Source organism: Bos grunniens, chromosome 11 (assembly GCF_055505025.1).
Source record: "Bos grunniens cultivar Pamir isolate PY7600 chromosome 11, Bosgru_T2T1.0, whole genome shotgun sequence".
Classification (NCBI taxonomy): domain Eukaryota; kingdom Metazoa; phylum Chordata; class Mammalia; order Artiodactyla; family Bovidae; genus Bos; species Bos grunniens.
Window position 1 is genome coordinate 8511430 of NC_141175.1, and position 19235 is coordinate 8530664.

Genomic DNA, 19235 nt, shown 5'->3' on the forward strand with positions numbered 1-19235 from the left:
ACCTAAGGTAATGGGGCGGAGGGGTGGGGGGGTAGAGACAATACACAAAACTCTGCATCAATAAAATTATCAATGTATCAATTATCTAATTAAAATTACATCTGCAAAGAAAAGACAAACACGTTACAAGTCATTTTCTGCAGATGATGGACTGTAAATGACTTGGTGAAGTTCAACTTTTTTTCAAAGAACTTACTATGAAATCACAATGTAATACCTCTGCCTCACTGCATACTCTCCTCCCATCAGCTGCAAACTGCAATTGCTTAAGAAGAGTTGAACAGGCACTTTGGACAAATTCCTAGCCTTTTCCTTTAACCACTCTAAGAACCTCCTGACTTTCTGCTCGTTTTTTTTTCCTGCTCTGAGGTCTCAAAGGTTTCAGCCCATCACAGATACAAGGCCTACTGCAAAGAACACAATTTATTAAAGACAACTTGTCATCAACAGCATTGATTCAAAGAACAAAACATGAAAAAACAAAAGCAGACTAACATTCTGACCCTCGAAGTGAGACCTGAATTCATTCAGCTCATTCTGTACATGTCCAAAGTCCTGGGGGAGCTTCCAAGTAGGAAGCCTGGGAGTCTCTGGCTCTTGGGGCCTCCCTTGAGAGTCTGGGGTGGGGCAGGGGGGAATTGCCAAGGGCAGGTCCTCCCACTGGGGGAGCTCAGTCTAACCTGGGTATGGTCCCTGTGCTCTTTTGACCTTTCTTACAAGGCCAAGGAGAGGGCACTGGACCCAGGCCTGCCAATGAGGCGAATCAGATGCAGTGATTCAAGTAGTATGGTCCAGGAGGGAGGGCAGAGGGACAGGCGAGAGAGAATGCATCAGGGTCCTGGGCAGTGTCTGCTGGGTCCCAGACTGTGGCCCAAGACTCAGGCTCTGAAGGGATCCAGCTGGGAGTGAACTACCAGCCAACAAGTTCTGGGAAGACGATGACCAGGCTGCTGGCAAGCAGTGTGTTTCTGCCCCATGCCAGGGTCTTTACACACCAGTTCCCCTTAGACCCAGCTCTATTACAGAGCTCAGAGCCCTTCCAGCCAGGATCTCCTGGAAAACCAGGAAGGTCCCAGAGGCAGGGAGAAGAGGATGCTGAAGGACCTGAAAGGTCAGGAAGACCATATTTCCACTTTCTGAGCCCTACCCTTCATCCCCCAAACAAGCACTTGCCAATCTGCAATAAATAACCAGGAGTCTGAATAAGTAGTAAAATCTCCCAAATACTGTTCTGGGAGAGGAGGAAAAAGGCAAGTGAAGCATCCACGGGACAGCCTGGCAGGAGCTGCCTGGGGGAAGCTGTTCCCGGCCCTCAGCCCCACGTCCTGGCTGTCAGACTCAGGGAGGCTTTGGGGGTTCCTGCTGGCCGGTCTGGGGAGATGAAGAGGAGCTAATCATCCAGACTTCCAGATGTAAAACCCCTGCCTCCTCGCAGAAGGAGGGAGGGTCCTGGTCAGAACAGGCCCAGGGTGGGAGGAGCCAGCTGTTCTACTCCAGATGCACCTGCCTCAGATCCGTCAGAGCACAAGACCAGAGAAGGGCCAGCACGGCCTTCAGCTCTCCTGAGAGTGGGGAGACGCGGCACTCCAGGCCTGGACAGGACCCAAGCCTTTGAGCTCAGCCCCGCCCGCCCCCGAGAGGCTCCCTTTGGCCCCACTTGCCCTTACAGAGACCCGCCTGTCCTGGGCCGGCACCTGGAAGCCAGAGGAATGACTACACCTCCGGGGCACCTGGATCCCAACCTTAATGCTTTTTTTCCTTTGGGAGAGGACCTTTGAGGAAACCTCTGGAAGACTCAGCTCTCCCTCTCCTCCCTCCCTGGGCAGGAGGGAGCTGGCTCTTCACGGGCCAACTGCTCTCAGCAGCTTGGGGTTTCCAAGAATTCCATGGTGGGGCACAGGCTCAGGTCCCTCGAGTGAGGCACTGTGGGCTGGGGGCCCTGGGTGCCCAGTGCTGGGGGATGGGAACAGGCTGCAAAGGCCAAGCCTGAGAGAGCTCTGCTGAGCCAAACTCTTCATTCTGTCTCCAGGGTTCCGAGCCAACGTTGAGGAGAGGGGAGGCGAGGGGCTGGGGATAAGGCAACCTAAGAGAAAAGGGCAAACGGACAGCAATGGAGATCGCGGCAGAAAGATGAGAGCCACACACCCTCCGTGAAAGAGCCTGAGGGAGAGAAAGGGAGACGGAGGCAGAGAGGTGACAAGACAAAGAAACAGAGACTAGAGGGAGATCACCTTCCTCCGTACACACGGATACACACGGACACACACACACACACACAGACTGGAGGAGCAGCTCACGCCAGGGGGAATAAGACACACACAGCAACCCACAAGTACACACATACACACGCGCGCACACACACTCAGTGGGAAAGGGACAGAAGGTGTGACCTGGGCCTGGCAGCCTCTTAGCTCCTTCACAGTGTCACCTTCCCCATGGAGAAGCCCAGGAAGCACCAACCTCCAGAAGAAGCGGTTTCTGGCCCATTTGCCGAGCACCTCCCTGACCAGAGCTCAGAAGACGGAGCAGGAGGGCAGGAAGGGAGGGGCAGAGCAGAGGCAGGGAGGGGCCCCCAGTCTGCCCCAGCCCTGGGAAACCACCTCAAGAGCCCCTGCCTTGCTCGTGGCCTGGGCAGAAGGTCCAGGGCTGAAGGGTGGGGAGGAGCCCGGGCTCAGTGGTCAGGAAAAAGCAGGGCACAGCAGGCCCCTGACGGGAGGCCAGGGCGAGGCCTGAAGCACGCCAGTCTGGCATCGGCCCCTCTGGATGGGACCCCACAGGCTTCTGCATGTTCCAGAAGCCAGGGCACCGGGGTCAGCAGGGGTTTCTCTTCCAAACGTGGGTCTTTTGCCGCCAGGCTACTGTGAGTCTTGGAGTTCCTTGGCTTTCTGAAGGACCTGGCAGACGTCTGTGATAGGGTAATCCTGTGTGGGGGAAAGGCCAACAGTAATATGCCTCTGAAGTCAGCCTGTCCTGCACCACCGCAGTGGACCTGGCACCCTGCTGGACCCTGGGCTAAAGGCTGGGGACCACAGGATACCAGACACCCCCCGTCTGTCCAGTCCCTGCAGGGAGCTATTGCTACACGCACTGCAGCATTGACTTAACCAACCCAACCAGTCACCCCAAAAGGTCTCAGCCCCTTCCCTAGGACCAGGACTACCTGCCTCACCTCCCGCCATCTCCTGCCATCGAGCCCTGAGCTCCATGCATGAGCCTGGACCAGGGCCGGACACTGTCCATGCATTAGCTCACTGGGTCACCTCAACAGCCCCATGAGGGGTTATGCGAATTTGCCTGTTTTACAGATCGAGTCAGTGAAGTTATTGAATACCAACCCCAGGCCAGGCGTTGGCAAAGCAGTTAAGGCTCAGAGAGGCTGCCACTGGGCTTAGGTGACATGACTAGCGCAGGAGAATAAAGATGTGAGGCCAAAACGGACTCCTGAGCCCATGTTCTTAACCACTAAGGCCCCCATGTTTCTTCCCCAGGCCGAGAGCCATTACCAATCGGCATTACTACCACATACTGGGTAATAAGGCTGTGTCTCAGCTATGACTTACTTATGCATAGTGCGTGGTTCAGAGAAGCCAAGTCACTGGCCACACCACAAGGCCACACTCAAGGTCAGTGGCAAAGCCGGATTCAACCCAGATCCAAACCTAGATCTGCTCCTCGGGGGTCTGGACTCTCAAGCCCTGCCACCGTTTCCTGGTCCCAAGGCGGCCTGTCACAGCGGCTAGCATGGGTGGCCGCCAAGTGTCTGCCTCGTGGCTGAAGACTGGGCACGTCCCCTCAAACTCCATTACCTGCAGGAGCCTCATGTTTACGGTAAAGTCCCCTTCCAGCAACTGCTCCCGAATCAGTCTAGGAAAAACAAGCAACAAAAAGCGCTGGGCCCCTCAACTACTCTGAGAGCAGGCCCACTGGGCCTCGTCCTGCTCCTGCCGCACCACCTGCAGCGAGTTTGGACTGATGCTCCCCTGAGAATCCCAGAGGCTCAGTCTAGCTCTTGACAGCAGCCCCCCGCCCCCAACCCCTCCTACGGCCACACTCACATGAGCATGGCGCAGCAGACCAGGAGGAGGAAGTCAAAGCGGTTGCTGTCGGCGAAGAGGGAGTCCCAGATCCGGATGACGTCAGGCAGCACGAACTCCTGGGACAGCAGCAGGGTCAGCCAGCGGAAGGCAAAGAACTGGGGCTTGATATTCTGCTCTTGCTGGGGAGACAAAGGGGTGCGGTAGGTGCGAGAACGTGTGTTGGCTAGTGGCCACGGACCACCATGCAGCTCAGGAGGCGTGAATTCAGATTAAGCAGCAGGCTCGGTATGAGCTCCAGGCACACCGAGGCGGGGATGGCACCAGAGAGCCTCGCTCCGTGAAACGGGCGACTGCTGCTTGCTGCCAGCCAACGCTGTCAGATCGTATGATTTTTTTTGAGGGAAGCCAAAAACCCAGACTTTTATATATAAGCACTTTAGATTTATAAATGATGGCTCAAATTCTTTTAATACACTACACAGACTGTCACTGTGGATTTATGGACAGAGAAACCATTATTGGGCACTTACTACAAGCCAGGCCTTGTGCTTAATACGTTAAATATCTCACTTATTTACTCCATACAACAACTGCACTAGGCAATTATTCCCAATGGGGACAAGCCCTCTGGTCGGCCACAGTGGATACTACTGACTGAAAAGCCTGTTATAAAACAACAAGCTGTAATTCCACACTTGGTTAAAAAGATATGGTTATGTATATTTTCTTGTTCACAAAACTGTTCCTGTTTATAAATAAATATTCTTTTTACTGAAGAATTCCCTGAAACAAACATGAAATGCCACTCCCAATAGTATTTTTTTGGGGAGGCCACCTGGGTCTTAGGTGCAGTATGTGAGATCTAGTTCCTTGACCAGGGATTGAACCTGTGTCCCCTGCACTGGGAGCACAGTCTTAGCCACTGGACTACCAGGGAAGTCGCTCCAATAATTTTTAAAAATGAAGTTCACGCTTCCCTTCTGGGAGGACTCTTAACAGGCTGAACTCAAAGCATACGGTAAATGCCCTGCATCATGCCTGGCACACAGGGCACCATACCCACCTCCCTCATCCTCAGCCTGCCAGGCTCCACCCACCAGCTTCCCCACCTCCCCGCCGCCCCTCAGCACCTGCGTCATGACCCCCTGGCAACAGCAGTCACTTCTAATCCTCAGACTCAGGCCAGTCCCCACCCTGGGGCTGGCTGGGGCGCTCAGGGGCCTGCTGTCCTCTCCCGCTTCCTGTCTGCCCTAACCTGTGTGGCCCTGGGGGTCCTCACCAGTTTCAGGTAGAGTTCCATGTCCTTATCCTTCAGGGTGGAGTACACCTTTTCCATCTTGTAGGTGATGCCACACTGGGAGTCATCCAGGCTCTTGATGAAGTTGTCCCGGATCTCAGCCATGAGGTTGGTGAAGCAGAAAAAGGTATCTGCCTCAGCATGCTCTGGGAGAGACAGGCAGGGTCAGGGCAGCTGTGAGAGGACCAGCTGGCTCGCAACACACCCCACCTCTCAATTATGTGAGAGCTCACCCTCAGCTCTGAGCCTCCACCAAGTCAGCCCGCCCTGGGCAGGCTGCGTCCCTCTGTACCTCCTCTGTTTGTGACCACTCTCCACACCCCACTCTCCAGCCCCAGACCAGACATAATTTTTATTTTGGCCATGCCAAACAGCTTGCGGAATCTTAGCCAGCGCCCTCCGCAGTGAAAGCAAGGCGCCCTAGCCATTGGACCAACAGGGAATCCCGCCTCTTTCTCCTCACAACTCTGACGGCACTGCACACTGACTGTGTAGTTGATTCCATGTTCTGCTGACATTTTAAAAATCATTATTTAAATCCTTCCTTTCAGCTTCCTGTCTATACAGGAGACAGAAATCTCTAGTCATCTCCTCTAACAGAAATTCAGTTACAAATATGAATAGATCAGTAACCCGACGTGGGGCAGCCTCCCTGGTGGTCCGGTGGCTAAGACTCCAGGCTCCCAATGCAGCGGGCCCAGGTTCGATTCCTGTTCAGGGAACTAGATCCCACGTGCCACAACTAAGAGATCCACGTGCTGCAACTAAGACCTGGTACAGCCAAATAAATATATATATATATATAAAAATATATATTTTAAAGAGATCAGTAAACATCTAACATTCTAGAAAGTTCAAGCCAGAAAAGATCTCAGACATGATTTAGGCCAACCCCCTTATCTGACAGAGAGAATGGAGACCCCAAAACAGGGAAGTGAGTGGCACAAGAGCTTGATAAAGCCCATCAGTCCAGCTTTCCTTGGTCCGTTTCTCCAGGAGGCAGCAACAACGAGCGTGAGCGGCCAGGAGCCCACCTGTTTACCTCTCCACTCGCTGTTGGGGTCGGTGGCAAAGGTGTAGTAGAGGGGCCCCACGATCTCGTTCATGCCCTGCACGTAAGCGATGCCGGGGTTGAGCTTGGCGTAGATGAACAGGATCCGCTCCACCACCTCCCAGTGGGCTTCACAGCCGTTGGGCAGCACCACGTACTCGTTCATGGAGGGTGCCGAGTTCTTTTGTGGGGAGCTCATCTAGGGGACAAGGGCAGGGGCTCAGTAAGAAGGCTGGAGGCATGACGGACAGCGAGCCGAAACTTAACCTCCATTCTTGGGCAACCCAGGGTGGAGAGGGATGTGTCCAGCGCCACCGGGAACGAGCAGATAAATCCACAATGGGCAACATTCCACAAGCCAGAGGGACTGAAATCTAATAATTTAGTGATAAAAGTCAGAACAGTGCTTACCTCTGAGAGAAGGGGTACCGACTGGAGAGGGGCATGGAAGAACTTTCTGGATGATGGAAGTGTTCCATGTCCTGATCTGGCTGACAGTTAATGTAGGTTTATACATGAGAAAATGTTCATCTAGTTGTATACCTAAGGTTTGTGCTTTTCTTGTATGTAAGTTATAGTTCAATTCAAAAAAAAAATTCAAAATATGTCAAAAATAGACAATAGGTAAAGATTCTTGAAGTCAAATGCTGTGGGGGGTGGGGGGAGTGGAGGCCTGCTCCAGCTGCAGTGACTAAAGAAACTCAACATACCAGTGCAACGCATAAACCCTAACTTGGTGCTGGTTAGGATTCAAAATGACAAAAACGGTCTTGGTACAGGGAGTTCCCCGGCGGGCCACTGGACAAGACTCCTTACTTTCACTGTGTGGGCTCAGGTTCAATTCCTGGTCAAGGAACTAAGATCCCACAGACCATACAGGGTGGCCAAAAAAAAAAAATCTTGATACAACTAGAGGACACCCGAACCAAGATTGGATGTGAGCTGTTATTAAGGATTATGGGTAACACTGGCAGATGTGACAGTGGTGAGGAGGAGGATGTCCTGATTCTCAGGGGATGCCTGCTGAACGACTGAGGGGTAAGGGGTCAGGACATCTGCAAGTTTCCTCTCTATGTAACACACACACAAACACGGCAAAAGCTTAACACCTGGTGCATTTAGGTGGAAAGTGTAAGGGTGCGTGCTGTACTCTTCTTTCAACTTTTCTGAATATTTCAAAATCTTCCTAAGAAAAAGTTGGGAGATGAATGAAGAGATGATCTCGGTAAAAACTCACACAATAGAGCAGAGGACCCCAATGTCAGGATCCCTTGGGAGTTTTGTAAAAGTTCAAGTGCCTGGGGTTACCTGTATGAAGGTCACAGGCACATCCCCACAGGGACAGAGTATAATGCTGTCATGGAAGCCTAGGGTTTTGAGAACATTAAGTGTCCTTTTCCAGTATATATACACATCTATACACGTACACATGTGTGCACATGTGCACACACTAAGACGCATATATCACTAACATTTACCAAGAGGGTTTTATGGGCAAGACAAAGCCCTACAAGCCTTCCTGTTTAATGCCCAAAACAGCCTAGAAGATTCTTTCCACATTAGTTTCCAGATGAGGACACAGGTTCAGAGACGCTGGGCCACTCATCAGACGTCTCGCATTGAGTGGTGCCACTGGACTTGGACCCAGGCTGGCTCTAGAACCCGAGGCCCAGGCCTCAGAGAGTGCCCACTGCTTTCCCACAATCTGCACAGCCATGACCTCAGTTCACCCTCCTGGCAATTTAAAAGCCAGACAGGGCGGAAATGATTACGCCCAGTAAACAGAAGAAGAAACAAAGGCCCAGGAAGGCAAGTCTGGTGTTCCTTGCGCAGCGTCAGCCAGCCAGCCAGCTTTAACTCAAACCGCCCAGCCCCTGGACCCAGAGGCCTAGGGATGGAGCGTGTGGTCTGGTTCTCCCACCAGGACTAGGTCTAAACCTAGTCCTCAGTTCTCAACCATCAATTATTGTACTGAAAGCAATGACAGAAGCCAGGTCCTTATCTTTCCAGGCAGACAGAACATCAGTAGCCAAGCAGGACGACCACCAACTCAGGCAGCTACGCGGTCATTAAGCCAAGCGCTTGGCACCTCCTGACGCACCCAGCTCTGTTGTGGGCAGGTGGAACCAGTGGATCAACCAGAACTTCCCAGTCACTCCTGGGAGGAAAGACGGCTGGTCTCCAGGAAACAAAGCCCTGATTGGTCATTCCACCCGGGTGGTGGTGGGGGGCGGGCAAGTGGAGCTGCTACAGTACCTGTCTCTAGCTTGCTGGGAGTTACAGAAGATTTTTCCATTGCTGGAGGACAGTGAAAAATTTTGAGGAATAAGTCAAAGCTCCAGGCACGAAAAGCAGTAGGCGTTAAGGAATAAGACAATATACCTTTTAGCAATAAGCAGCTTCTCAGAATTACCTAAGTCTGCTCGAAGCCTGAGGTTCCAACACGCAGCATAACTTAGCCAGCACAAGACCCACCCTTCCTTTCTCTGACGTCTCACATCGCTCCCTCTCTACCCCAGGCCCCGCCCTACCAACCACAGCACCAGGAGGCCTCTCCACCTCCATTCCCGCCTCTCCCATCAACATCCTCACAGTGTCCACGGCAATCTTCGACAAAGGCAGTCTTATATCCCTGCTCCAGGAATGCTGCAGGGGTCCCCAGCCCTCGGGACAAAGGCCCATGTGGCCTCACCATCACTCACTTCTCCAGCATACTCTGGCCACCCTTCCCTCGCCCTCTCCCCTACCCAGCTCAGGCTGGACTCCTCTTTCCCTTGAACACACCCTGCTCTCTCCACACATGCCCTCCTCTCCCCCTGGAAGGCCCTTTCCTTTTCATCCTTTGAGCCTCAGCTTAAATGTCACTTCATCAGCAAAGTCCACCCTGATGCCCAGACCAGGTCAGGTCCCTGCCCATCACTGTTCCCACTGCACTTCACCACACTTGAAGTTCCTTTTCCAAGCGCCGCCTCCACCACAGACCAGCACTGCACAGCAGGGCACCCCCCACCCCCGGGCACCGTGACACCAGCCTTCGAATCTGATTTTCAGCAAGAGCCTGGAAAGGGATGGGGCAGGACCAAAGCTGCTCTGGGTAACAGCCAGGGCGGATGGTCGGGGCCCAATGGCCCGTGGCCACTAGTCCCGAGGAAGCAGGAAGGAAAAGGCTGTCACGGGGAGCCCCCGAGGCCCTCAGGTTGCCTCTCACATTTGTGACGCCGCTCCGGTTCCGAGCCACCGTCTGGGATTTCAGGGTCGTCTGCTCCACCCGCTTACGAAGGGTCTCGAATTCATTCTGAGGATCCAGGATGAGGAGGCAGGGGTACTCGGTGGCCCTCTGGAAGAAGGATATGTCTGGACACAACCTCCTGCAAGGGGAAACAGGAGAGGACCGTTCCTCAGCTAGAGGGTTTGAGGTGTCTCCTCGGCCCTCTGCTGCCAGGTGTCCCAGCCTCCCCAAAGCCTTTTGTGTGTGTGTAAGTTAGTAGCGTTGTATTTCAAAAGCAATGCAGTCATCGTATATGTGTACACACACATACATCGTATGGACGCTTACAAATAGATACACACACATATATTTTTAAGTGTCCTTAGAAACTTACAGTCTAACTCTTCTCTTAAACCACGAACAACTTTCCATGTCGAAAAGATAATATGTACAAGAGTATGAACTGTTTATATTGTGGCTAAAAATGGTAATAGAGGTTTCATTAAGTTATAAATTGTACAATGGAATACCACACAGCTGGGGAGACAGAGAAACAATCACATGGGGAGACGGTCTCTAGAATGTGAAAGTTTTTAAAGTGTATGTATGGCGGCGCACACACAGACTTCTCAGCTGAAGCTCTCTGCAAACCCGCCCTCCAGGAACACTGAACAACGCACTACAGTCACTGCCAGGCTAAGAACCTGTCTGCCCAGATCTGGGTTCAAGATGCGGTTCCTTCTTAAAACGGGGCGATGAAACACCTCGTGGGTAGAGGCTCCCCAACGCCAGCCTGAGAAGGAAGGAGGCAAGAGACCCACTGTCCCCCCTGGCTGAGCACCCCGGGCTGGGGTCCCACGGGGGCTGTCTGGCGGGGGCAGGGAGGCAGGCCTGGGCACAGTGAGCACAGGGGAGGAGCAGCCCCGGGTAGCGAAGGGCTGGTAACACCGCTGACAAGCAGAGGGGGCAGAAAGGGAGGAGGACGGACAGACTCTAGAACCCAAGTTCTGACCACTGGGCCACTGCAGACAGGCTCCCGGTTCCTCACCCAGCCACGTGGGAGTCACCTGCTGCCATGCCCACCCCGGTGGCCACATGTCCCTACCAAGAGGAACAGTGCGCGCACGGTATAGCTCGCAATCACTTTCTGACCCTGTCACTCCTCTGCTTAAAGCCTTTGGGAGACCGCCCCGTGTCCCTGGGATTAAGTCCAAGGTCTGACCCCCGCCTGCCTCCAGTTGGGCCTCAGGCACACTGGCCTTCGCACCGCTCCTTGGACGGCCCAGCTCTGAAGGCTCTCAGGGCCTCCCCTGGGAGGTACCACAGCCCTCCCTTCCCCCACCCCCCCAGGCTCCTCAGAATCTCAGCTGCTTCCTCAGGCGAGACGTCCCAACTGCCCTGAAGCACCCTGAACTCTGCCTTCAGAGCAGTCACCACAAGTGTTAGTGACACGGAAGATCCATTTTGTTGAACGTCTTGTCTTCACATCTTCCCCCTCAGCTTCTAAGCTCCTTAAGGAGAGAGACCCTGTCTGTCTATTCCATGCTCAACGCCCCAGCCTGGCACTGAGCCTGTCACATAGGAGGGCCTCAGAAGTTGGTGAAGGAAGGAGCAGATGAATCCACAGGTGCCTGGGCTACAAGTGACACTAAGGCAGGGCGAGAAGAGCTGGGCACTCAGGCCACCACCAGCGCCCCACACCGCTGCACCTCGCCAGGCTTGCTGTGCCTATGGCCTGGACTCAGCTACAGGGACAACTCCCCAGCAGTTTCTCAGACACCTCCCTGTGGGGCTGGGCTGGACTAGGCTGGGAAAGGGCAGAAGCGGCGGAAAACCCCCAGAAGCCACAGGGCTGGCTCCCCACCCCAGCGCCCTGCTCACCGGACATCTTTGTCGATCTGCAGCAGCACCTCGTTGTCCCTGAAGTACGTGTTCCACCGGCTGTCAGGGTTGGGGTTCAGAGGCTGTGGGGGAAAATGAGCCGCGCTATCCTCGGCCAGCTAGGACCCCAGGGGCAGACCCCAGTCTTGGGGGCCTGAGCAGTAGCCCCGAACCAGCATTCCCAGCAGAGACGCAGCTACGGCTGAGACGGCCTGCGAGATAGTTGAGCGGCAGCATAGGCCCTTCCGCGGCCTCCCAAACCTCCACCCTCATCCACATCCCGCAGCCAAGCCCCGAGGTCAGCTCTGAGCACTTCCCTGCTGGGCAGGGACTCTGCCCTTCCCTGTCCATGGCTCCAGAATGCTGCATATAACAGGTGCTCACTAAACGCTTGCTGAATAAATGAATATTGCATCGTTAGGTCTCTCTGAATCTAATTCATCAATATTCTGAGTTGCCAATTCCAGACCTTGGACGATCAGGCTGGGTCCAATCCATCTCCACTTCCCTACTGTGAAGCACCAGGGAGGAGTTGGGTATTTGCAGACAGAACAAGGCTTCCTCTGGGCTGTAGAAACGCAGTTTACCCTCAGCCCGGCCCTGCTCTGACTCCCTTCAACTACAGTATCACAGAAGCTTCCTGGAGGAAGGGGGCTGAGGGGCCAACGCGCGGAGGATGAGGCTCAGTGCTGCACACACAGCACTCCTAGATCCCAGTTATCGATTGTGGTCCTGACTGGGCCTGGAGCCTGGGGAGAGCACGGAGACTCAACAGCCTTTGGCAGCTGAGATGCCAAATGCAGAAACGAGGTGCTGAGGTCGGGGGGCGGGGGGGCGGTAAACGGGAGTAGGATCAGCAGCACCTGGCCTCTGGGCTGAGGGACCTCGCCCACCCCAAAGCCCACACCTCTCCCCGCCCCACTCTGTAGCCTTGGTCCTCACTGCAGCCCCCTACTCACATGGTCCTCAAAGGTCACATCCTCCCTGGACACACCCATGTTGGCCTTGGCGATGCCAGGCTGGATGATCATTTCCCTCAGGAACTGAGAATACAGCTCCCTGGAGGAGAGGAGGGGAGAGAGGGATGAGCCCAGAGCAGTGCAGCAACAGGAAGTGGGTTGGACTCACACCACCTGCTCTGCCCAATACAAAGGCCCTCCTGCCATCTCCCTGTGTCAGGGTCTCACCTCTGCTTGGCCAGGATGGAGGTCCATGAGGCTCTCTCCAAGGGGAGGTAGTTCAAGAGAATCTGCACACAGAGAGAGAAAAGCAAAGCTCTGGCAACTCCCCCAGCCCAACCCCGGAAGGAGACGGAGGCTGATAGGCCTCAAGGAAAATGTCTGATAAAGCCCCGAGAAGGCAGGATGGGCTGGGTAAAACCCAGGAACGCAGGCATGGGCTGGGGGTAGCCTCCCCTCTTCTCCCCACTGGCTTCCTCATCCTGTATCCTGAAGCAGCCCTTTCTACTGCATTCCCTCCCACAGACTCTCCCAAACGATGATAAAACCTTGTGCTCAAAGGGGTTGGAAAGCAGGACACTGGGCTTCTGCTCCCACCTCAGTGAAAAGCTTTAGGCAAAGCATAGCCTTTTACTGTCCCAATCAGCATCGCTTCCACTGAGCTGTCTGGACCAGGAAGCAGAGGGCTTTGCGGGCATTACAAAGCATTCCATCCCCAGGGGGATCCCGGAGGGGATGCCAAGAGAAACAGAAATTCCAGAACTCCCCAGAAAAGCTTCTTGGGACGAGCAAGGAAAGGCAGAAAATAGGAAGAAGGAGCCAGGGGTGGGGACAGCCCATGCAGGAACCCAGGGACTCTCAGCAGAGCAGAAGCCCCACCCCAGGCACACCCACCTTCCAGCAGAGGCATCGAAGTCCGCCCTCACAGGGGATGCCTGTGGACACAGCAGGCAAAGGTCATGCCCCCGCAGAGTCCCAGAACCCCCCAGCCCTCCACCTTGGAGCTAGTCGGCAGGGAGTGGAATGGGCAAGAAGTGCTTCTTCAAGAATTGTTCGCTGCCAGAAAGACTGCTAGACGACGCTAATCCTATGTCCTCTCTCTCTGTGACTCCCGTCCGGAATATTCTTTTGAGGATGACAGCTTCTGATCTTTGATATTTCTTCCTCAGAGCAGCCTTGACCAACCACACCACTTCTCCCCAAATAAAGTCAGAGCCCTTGACATAAACAATCCACATCTCCTTCATGGCATCCCTCGTAAATGGGAATGTATGATATAATTTATATATTTATTTAACATCTGTAACTCCTAATACTGGGGAAAGCCCTAGAAAGAAGAAGACCAAATCTTACTGTTCCAGTACCTAGCCCAGGGCAGGTATTCTGTAAGTATCTGTGGAATATAAACTAAGCTCTGAATGCTCAGTGTTTTGTGTTTTACAGACTTAAAACTTCACTTAATCCCTAGTAAGTAACGAAGATCAGCATCATTGTCCCCATCTTACACATTAAGAAATTCATCTATAAAGACAGAGAAATCAAGGACTCCAACACAGGTCTGACTCTAGAACCCAGCTTGTAACCACTGCCGCAGACTGCCTCCCCTGGGGCCTGGCAGATTGTTTAGCTCAGCACAGATCCCAGAACCCCCTCAAGATCTTCAGGGCCTAAATATCACTCCTGAATGGAAAGACGAACTTCTGAAATACTGTCAGGACGCTCGCTAAAGCAGCTGTTGCTACAGTCTCCCTAGTACTGTGAACAGCAGCTAGTGTCCTCACCTCAGAATCTGCATGGGGATGCAGAGGGCAACTCAAGCATCCTTGCTGACAAAGTTACAAAGGCAGAGCAGTCACAAGAAGCTACCAGAACACCCTGGGGTATTTTTAAAGACGTGCCAGAGTCTCTGTGCTGAAGTTAGCCAGTCTGGGGAGGGGAAAGTCAAAAACTGCTGGGGTTCAGCTCCTTAAAGTGAGTGACTCAAGGCTGGAATTTTACCAGGAACCAAAGTTCACTGTTGCCTGAGTTGGCTTTGATTCTAAGCCATGGAGAGAACCAGGAACCGCTCTGTAGCTAACCAAATTCTACAACACAGGAAGCCTGCTGAGGAATGAGAAAAGACCTTTCCTCTGTTCAAGAAGTCTCCCCTGCCCTCCAGTTACTCCCAGGAAGCAATCAGCATCACTTACAGGCCAATGAGCACCTGGTCTAAGGTCTGTGTGCGTGGTCAGTGCGCACTTAGTCACTAAAGTCCTGTCCAACTCTTTGCAACTCAATAGACTGCAGCCCACCAGGCTCTTCTATCCATGTGATTCTCCAGGCATGAATACTGGGTTGCCATTTCCTCCTCCAGGGTATCTTTACAACCCAGGGATCAAACTCGTGTCTCCTGCACTGCAGGCGAATTCTTTACCACTGAGCCACTAGGGAAGCCCAGTCTAAGGCCTACAGGCATGCTAACTGAGGGCGCCGTTGCTCTGAGAACCAAGCCTGGGGCATACCTGGTTGTTCAGCTCCACAGAATCTGGAGAAGTTCCCAAAAGGCAGCCCGGTCCCCAGAACTGGCCAGGTGTGGCCTTGGCTAGCTGCCCCTCCATCTTTGTCACAAGGCTGCTCCAAGAAAACCCTGAAAATGGAGAGTTGCCTCTTACCACTAAAACTGAGTTCCCGAAGCTTTTCCAAGGCAATTGTGGGCTCCTTCAGGACATCCTGGAAATCTGCAATCCTAGAAGGAGGGAGACAGAGGGAAATGACCCACAAACCCCAAGATGACAGGCTTAGCAACCCCTCCTAAAGCCCACAGCTCCCTTACACCCCCAGTCTCCAACCTATTCCTCCCTACCCCTCAGGACACAAAGATGCCAAACACAGGCAAAACCCTGGCTAAAGGGCAGCTTTGAAGAACTACAGATCACTTTTTCCTCTTAAGTCCAGAAATCTATAGGATACTCCTGTCTGAAGATTCTCAAATGAGCACCATGAAATTAGACACATTCTAACATTTACTGAGCCTGCATTTACTGGCCACTTCCTGCTGGCCAGGTCCAAACCACACTGTCTCTATCTGAACTCCAAAAACCCTTAGAATCAGGAGTAATCCGATCTGTGGACAAGGACATGTGCACTCTGCACCCAGCATCCCAAGCTCAAAAATAAAACCATTAGAAGACCTCTGAGCCTGCGGGGCAGGCAAGGACAAAAGGTTTAAAAACTGGAGGAAAACTGAAGAATGAGCAAAATTAGCCAAAGCTGCAGGATTTGGCCCCGGGGATGGGGGTGGGGGGAAGAGACTGGAGAATCTAGGTTTTCTAGCATTTCTAGTAAGAAAAGGGTACGTGGAAGGGGAAGCGTTTGGATAGAGGAGGTTACTGGGGCAAAGGATTAACAAGGTAGAGAAAAAGGGTAGGGGGTGCATTGGGATCGGGCATCAAGGCCCTAGAAGAGGAAGACACCAGGGGAAAGGATCCAGGGTGCGGGGGAGACAGAGAGAGAAGCGGCAGCACCGAGGGGCAGGAGAGATGTCCCCGTTCCGTGCCCCCGCTCAGGCCCACAGCAAAGAGGCTGGAAAGTGGGCGCCCAAAACCTTCAGCCCGCGGAGGGGTGGGGGGGCGGCGAGGGGGGAGGTCCCGATTCCTAGCCACATTCGCTCGCCCCACCTCCACCCCTGCAGGTCAAAAGGGACAGCATGGCCAGCAGTGGCCTGGCTGGTCGGCCCTGGTGGCTCCTCACCGGCTCTTGTGCAGACTCGACATGGTGTTGACTTCCGGATCTCCCCCCGCTGCCGCCCCCTCCTCCTCCTCCGCAGCCGCCACCGCCCCTCAGGGACGCGGGGCTCTGGGCAAAGGCCTCCGACCGGAAACTCAGCCGCAGGCGCGCGCGTTCCGCACTGTCCCGCCCCGCCCCGTTCACGTGCCACTCCTGCTCCCTGCCACCAGCAGACGGCCCGGCGGGGTGGGCGGCGCGAGAGGACGCCGGGAAGGAGGCCCCGCCCCCGCTCCGCCCCACCGCACCTCCCTCTACCTAGTGCGTCGTTTGAGGACGCGCAGGTGACCGGCGCGTCAGACAGAAGACCGTGCGCGCCCAGGCTTCTGTCTTGCCATTGCCTGGAGGTTAGGAGGGGTAAGCTTCCGTACGCAAACACGCCTTTCACCTGGTCCTCTTCCTTACGGGTTCCACACCTGCAGTGAGCTGCTGAGCTGTCCTTTCAAGGATGTCCTGGTGATGGTGTAGTCGCGAAGTCGCGTCCGACTCTTGTGATCCCATGAACTGTAGGTAGCCCACCCGGCCTCCTCTGTCTGTGGGATTTCCCAGGCAAGAATACTGGTGTGGGTTGCCATCTCCTTCTCCATCAGGGATGTAGACCCCAACCCCCTCGCTAAGCTATACAGGCCTCCCTGGCTGGTCTTTTCACTGCTGAGCCCCGGACGCCTATAGGAGTGATCACACTGAACAGATGGTTCAGTAAATACTGAACGGAAAAGCAGGACCACAATTCAGTGATTCCTTGATTTTTGGATTTCATGAATATGATAGTTACCATAATATCAGAACAGAAAAGGAAAAACAAAATTTCAGGATCCTTCCCAAGAAAAAAAAGTTGGCAGCCATACATATGTGTACTTATGCGCTAATTGTCCTTATTTTTTAATGTCTCCACAGATCGGTGAAAACTTTGCCACTGGACTGTATAATCTTGAAATCTCCAGCTCTCAGCTGCTGCCCACCAAGACTTCACTGCCCCGTGGCCCAGGCACACAGACATCTGTTCCTTTATTCACTCACCACACAGTTTCTGCTCCCACTGTGTGCTAGGTACTGTGCTAAAGGGCTCCGCACAGCACAAAGGTTACGTTCCTTTACATGAAATATAAGAAATGAATAAATGTTGACTTAATTGCTGGTGGCTCAGATGGTAAAAAAAAAAGATCTGCCTGAGAGACCCAGGTTCAATCCCTAGGTTGGGGAGATCCCCTGGAGAAGGGAATGGTTACCAACTCCAGTATTCTTGCCTGGAGAATTCCACAGAGGAGCCTGGTGGGCTACAGTCCATGGGATCGAAAAGAATCAGACACAACTGAGAAACTAACATTTTCACTTTTTAAAAAATGACTTAGTTGCACAACAGGAAAGAAATTTTTTTCCCAAATAAAAAGAATACCAGACAGCCCTTTGAAAGTTTGATTAGGAAGACAGGGAAAAACACAAGCCATGTGTTAAGAAAAATAGACCCTTGGCTATCATTTGGAAGAAAAGAAAAAAGATCTATTCCTATCTATTATCTGACTGAAAATTTAATTCTAAATGAATTGAAGCTCTATAAGGGCAAAAACCTATGGGATTGAAAGAAAAATGTATAGAAAAAATATTTATAATCTTGGAGAAGGAAGACAGAAGGCCCAGAAGCTATGAAAGATAAGACAGATGTATAACTACACAAAAATTTTCAGTCTCTAACGTCCTTGGTGATCCAGTAGTTGGGAATCTGCCTGCCAATGCAGGGGACATGGGTTCAGTCCCTGGTCTGGAAGGATTCCATATTCCTCGCGGCAACTAAGCCCATGTGGGGCAACTACTGAAGCCTGAGTGTTTAGAGTCTGTTCTCTTCAACAAGATAAGCCACCACAATGAGAAGCCTGTGAACTGCAATTAGAGAGTAGCCCCCTACATGCTCCATGGGGTCGCCAAGAATTGGACAGGACTGAGTGACTTTCACTTTCACTTTCCCCTACTTGCTGCAACTAGAGAAAGTCCATGCACAGCAAAGAAAACCCAGCATAGCCAAAAATAAATGAATTAATTTCAGTCTCTTAATGATAAAGTAAAAGACAAGCATCAATATGGAAAAATACGCGCAGCTTTTATGATAAAGGGTTAATCTTCATAACATATAAAGAGTTCTTAAATCAACAAGAAAAAGAAACACCCCAAAAGGGGAAAGCAATCATTCATTCAAGAAATGTACTCAGTGCCTCTGATGTGCCAGGTATATCCTAGGCATTGGGGATTTAGTAATGAATAAAAGACAAAATCCCTTCCTTTGAAGCATTGAGGTTTTAGTGAGGGGAGTTAGATTTTAAACAGGGTAAATAAGTAAACTGAATGGTACGTCAGATGGTGATAAATTCCTACAGGGAAGATAAAGCAGGAGTAGGCAGTGGGATGGACATGAATTTGAGTAGGCTCCAGGAGTTGGTGATGGACAGAGGAACCTGGCGAGCTGCAGTCTATGGGGTCACAAAGAGTCAGACACGCCTGAGCGACTGAACTGAACTGAGGTAGTGGAAGGGGGCTGCGATTTTACACAGTGGGATCAGGAAAACAGCTCTGAGGTGACGTCCAAACAAACATCTGAAGGAGGTAAGGCAGCAGAGCAGGCACTTCAAAGAAGAAAGAAAAATCCGATCCCTGAAACGACACTGACTTGGACTCACACTCAGGAATGCCAGTCAAACAACCATATCGTGCCTCTTAGACTCGAAAGAGTCATCAGTATTTATTACACCCACCATCACCAGGGTGTGGAGAACCAGACCTCTCAAACAGCTTTCAAAAGACTTGATGTGGTACAGCTTTTTCACAGTCATTCGACAAGAACTAATGCCATTTAAAAACATTTTTATTTTATTGGCTGTGCTGGATCTTCACTGCTGCGTGGGGGCTTTCTCCAGTTGTGCAGAGCAGGGGCTGCTCTCCAGTTGCAGAGTGCAGGCTTCTTGTTGCAGTGGCCTCTCTTATCACAGACCACACTACTGCACGTGGGCTGGGTCGCTGTGGCTCCTAGGCTCTAGAACACAGGCTTAGA

At 52.6% G+C, this 19235-nt stretch overlaps 1 protein-coding gene and 1 long non-coding RNA gene across 14 annotated transcripts in view; one reads left to right on the plus strand and one right to left on the minus strand.

Moving 5' to 3' along the window:
- Window positions 1–408: 408 nt before the first annotated feature.
- Window positions 409–19235, minus strand: part of TBC1D13 (TBC1 domain family member 13) — a 29461-nt gene continuing 10634 nt past the window's right edge. For 2 of the 13 annotated variants that reach the window (XM_086324680.1, XM_086324681.1), the window contains exons 2-12: window positions 15085–15158; window positions 13328–13368; window positions 12662–12723; window positions 12434–12533; window positions 11475–11557; window positions 9594–9753; window positions 6377–6584; window positions 5317–5480; window positions 4056–4216; window positions 3807–3864; window positions 409–2921 (exon numbers count right to left, since the gene is read on the minus strand). In XM_086324680.1, the coding sequence (XP_086180806.1) occupies window positions 2856–2921; window positions 3807–3864; window positions 4056–4216; window positions 5317–5480; window positions 6377–6584; window positions 9594–9753; window positions 11475–11557; window positions 12434–12505 (972 nt within the window). In that variant the 5' untranslated portion in view covers window positions 12506–12533; window positions 12662–12723; window positions 13328–13368; window positions 15085–15158 and the 3' untranslated portion in view covers window positions 409–2855. Of the gene's footprint in view, window positions 2922–3806; window positions 3865–4055; window positions 4217–5316; window positions 5481–6368; window positions 6585–9593; window positions 9754–11474; window positions 11558–12433; window positions 12534–12661; window positions 12724–13327; window positions 13369–14934; window positions 15159–16162; window positions 16377–19235 lie in introns of those variants that run through there. The other 11 variants (XM_086324684.1, XM_086324685.1, XR_015136230.1 and 8 more) reach the window with 10 other exon arrangements.
- Window positions 16310–17331, plus strand: LOC147362447 (uncharacterized). The gene is made up of 2 exons (XR_015136247.1): window positions 16310–16552; window positions 17093–17331. It is a non-coding gene; the product is annotated as an uncharacterized LOC147362447 (long non-coding RNA).